Source organism: Salvia splendens, chromosome 15, assembly GCF_004379255.2.
Source record: "Salvia splendens isolate huo1 chromosome 15, SspV2, whole genome shotgun sequence".
NCBI lineage: Eukaryota > Viridiplantae > Streptophyta > Magnoliopsida > Lamiales > Lamiaceae > Salvia > Salvia splendens.
The window spans coordinates 1108523-1111722 of record NC_056046.1 but is presented as its reverse complement, the minus strand read 5'-3'; the positions used below and the strand labels follow the sequence as shown (position 1 = coordinate 1111722).

At 39.8% G+C, this 3200-nt stretch overlaps 1 protein-coding gene across 1 annotated transcript; it reads left to right on the top strand.

The window, feature by feature from the left end:
- The first annotated feature begins 769 nt into the window (after nt 1-769).
- Nucleotides 770-2437, top strand: LOC121768590. The gene is made up of 5 exons (XM_042165120.1): nt 770-915; nt 1075-1161; nt 1256-1972; nt 2039-2252; nt 2393-2437. The coding sequence occupies exons 1-5, from the start codon at nt 770-772 to the stop codon at nt 2435-2437; spliced, it is 1209 nt and encodes a 402-aa protein (XP_042021054.1).
- The last annotated feature ends 763 nt before the right edge of the window (nt 2438-3200 follow it).

Below are 3200 nucleotides of genomic sequence, written 5' to 3'. Positions count from 1 at the left end.
CTCATGTATGGATCAGATCATCGAGGATTCACTGATTACAAAACCCTAGATACACGTTAAATAGTCACCAATCTAAAGTCCAAGCTATTAATAGAGTATTAATATACAGACATTATATAGTACTCCTATAATACAAGGTATTCTTATAATTGTTTGCCTAAAAATTATACCACAATTTATTACTACAAAAAATATGAGCAATGATGCCTTATCCAACACCTAGGACTTTTCATTGAAGTAAGAAATGCGAGCTGAATCCAAAGAGAAAAGCAAAAGACAAAACAAACTGTGAGAAAAACAAAGATAAAGTGAAGAACAAAAGACAAAGATGTAAGAAAAGCAGAAGACAAAAAACAAAGATAAAGAAAAAAGAAAGACAAAGATGTTAGAAAAGCAAAGTGATTGTTCGATTAAGTTGTGATTGTATTACAGTACATTCTTTTTCCGTATTGTGATTAGATATCTATATACTCAAAAATCAAGCTGAACCATACAGTTTGTGCTTTTAAAAAGATAAATCCTTAAAGCAGAATACATAATAATTGAGAATATAATTAGTCTCATCACTAAAAGATAATTACATGAAAAAGAGAAAGACAGTACCAAAGAAAAAGTAGATTCTTTAAGTGAAATGCTTTTTTTGTTGTGATACATTATTCTGTGCTATATATCTGCTATAAAATGTTTGAAAGATTGAATAGTTTGTCAGTATATTTTTTCTGGAATTAGTAAACAACACATAATGAGTGAGAAAGAAAAAAAGATAGAGATGGAGGAGGATGAGAGGGAGATGATTGATCATTGGAGCCACGAGCATCCACTTCCTTTGGTGGATACTCGTAAATTAGAATACTGTTATGGTTGTGAAGTTCAGTTTGGTAGCGGAGAGCAAGCTTATGGATGCAGCATCGACGGGTGTGAGTATTCAAAACTATTGCACCAAGAATGTGCAGCGTTGGCGAGAGAGATACGGCGTCCACTGCACCACCCTCAGCACATACTCATCCAACGACACAAAACAGATTTTTGGAAGTGTGGTATCTGTGAAAGGATTATTTGGAGCATTGGTTACAGATGTAGAAGCTCAGGATGCGGGTTCCAGATGCACCTGAGATGCGCGCATGACAGTGACCTGATCGATGCAGACGTTGATGTGCAAAGGCGCACCATCATACGCCATCCTAGCCATTCATGTCATCTCATTACTTGTTAGATTATCCTTAGTCATATTGACATGTGTTTTTATGTGCACCAGAGATATTGGGAAGGACATGATCCATTTTCCAACAAATGAGGTGGCTGAGGAGCTAATTACACCTTTCGTGATGAGAGAAAATGGAGGAACAACATTCATGCCACCCATCATCATACAACCTAATAATGATGATGAGTTGGTGAATGTGAAATATAAGTTCCTTCATCACCAACATGAGCTCACTTTAGTCTCATCCACATCTCAACACCCTCAAATCCTAGGAGAAGAAGAAGACGAGGAAAATTATGGAGTGAGATCGGAATTGATATGTGATGGGTGCATCACTCCTATATCTTCATCAAGTAGTAAATGTTACTACTACTACTACTACTACTACATGAGTTGCAGTGAATGCAAATACAATCTTCACATGGCTTGCTTTCACTTGCCACCTCGCCTCCACTCTGTTCCACTCCACCACCACGATTATCATCACTCACTGGACCTCCGATCTTGCGACAAACTTCGACCTTGGGAGGGGAAAATGTGCAGTGTGTGTGAGTATCCTATGAATGGGCTGTTTTACACTTGTACAAAGTGCGGCTTCAAAGTCGATATCCAATGCGCTTGTATGCCGGATACCATACACCAAGCAGCTCACCCGCGACATCTCCTAAAGTATGTGACTCAGTCGGATCTATACAGGGATATTAACCGACGGCGCTTGTCGTGTGCTGCTGGTTGTGGCATAGACATAGCCTATTATGATTGTTACAGGTGCTGCAATAGTTCATGTGATTTCATTGTGCACGTCTGATGCGCTTTGCTGCCTGTATCGGTCAGCAGCCGTAGATGGGACAAGCACCACCAGCTGCTGTTGACGTACGACGCCACTCTCAACCGTCCTGGCGATTTCTACTGCGATCAATGCGAAACACAAATGAATCCCAGGAGTTGGATGTATCACTGCCGCGCCTGCGATATATCCTTCCATCCAGATTGCTTTCCAACTACATCAGGCGAGTATAGAAACAAGAAGTTGGGGCAGGAATATGATGTGAATGCAGAAACCCATCCACACCGTCTCACCTTTCAACTTCTCACCACAAAGCGCCGCTGCGACATTTGTCGTTATAAAAGATATGAATGGGAAGGATTTTACTGTGCATTATGCAACTTCTTCATTTGTCTCTACAGCTGCGGTCCAAAAATGATAATGGTGACATGAAGGCCATTGATTGATTGAGAGAATTTATATGTTTCAGATTATTCGTTTAGTACCTCTTTCCTCTTGTATTTTTATATCTATATATTCTGTGTGTAATTATTTCATTTGTTTGAAATGGCTAAATATAAAACTACTACTACTACTAACTTAATACACTACTTATTTCAAATGATCAAGAACTAACAACAAGAGATGAAGCACGAGCCGGCACGGGGCAAGGAGAAATGGTGTGTGGGAGATCGAAAAAGCAGGATTTGATGGAGAGGTGTTGGGAGAGGATACCATAGATGGAGCCAGAGCATTGCTGAGGAAGTGCGACAGCAAGTGGGAGATTTGGGCCGACAAGAAAGGCATCACGAATAATCTCAGGAATCGTAAATTCTAACGGAGCTGTGGATCGTCTGTCTACATAGGGGAAATTTTGGAGCTATCTCATGCTCGACAGAGAGGGCGCAGCGCTGACAGCAGACCAAATGCCCGCAGGGGACAAAGGCAGAGCGCCGCCTTCTCATGAGGCAAATGACACAGAGCTCACAATCATTCAAGAAAATGGACATCTTGAATGAGACATGGGGAGTAATATAAAATATGAGCGAGGATAAGAAATGCAAAACAATCTTTGGTCTGAATCCAAAGTGAAAAGCAAAAGACAAAACAAACTGTGAGAAAAGCTAAAGACAAAAACAAAGATAAAGAGAAAAACAAAAGACAAAGATGTTAGAAAAGCAAAGTGATTGTTTGATTTAGTTGTGATTGTTTTACATTCTTTGTTTTCAT

Bases quoted from the DNA above. Each gene is read 5' to 3' on its own strand.
- LOC121768590 (XM_042165120.1), top strand. From the start codon at position 770: ATGGAGGAGGATGAGAGGGAGATGATTGATCATTGGAGCCACGAGCAT. The intron at 1,973-2,038 runs GTGCTGCAATAG...TGTATCGGTCAG, and splicing joins GCCTATTATGATTGTTACAG to CAGCCGTAGATGGGACAAGC. The intron at 2,253-2,392 runs GTGAATGCAGAA...TTGTCTCTACAG, and splicing joins AGTTGGGGCAGGAATATGAT to CTGCGGTCCAAAAATGATAA.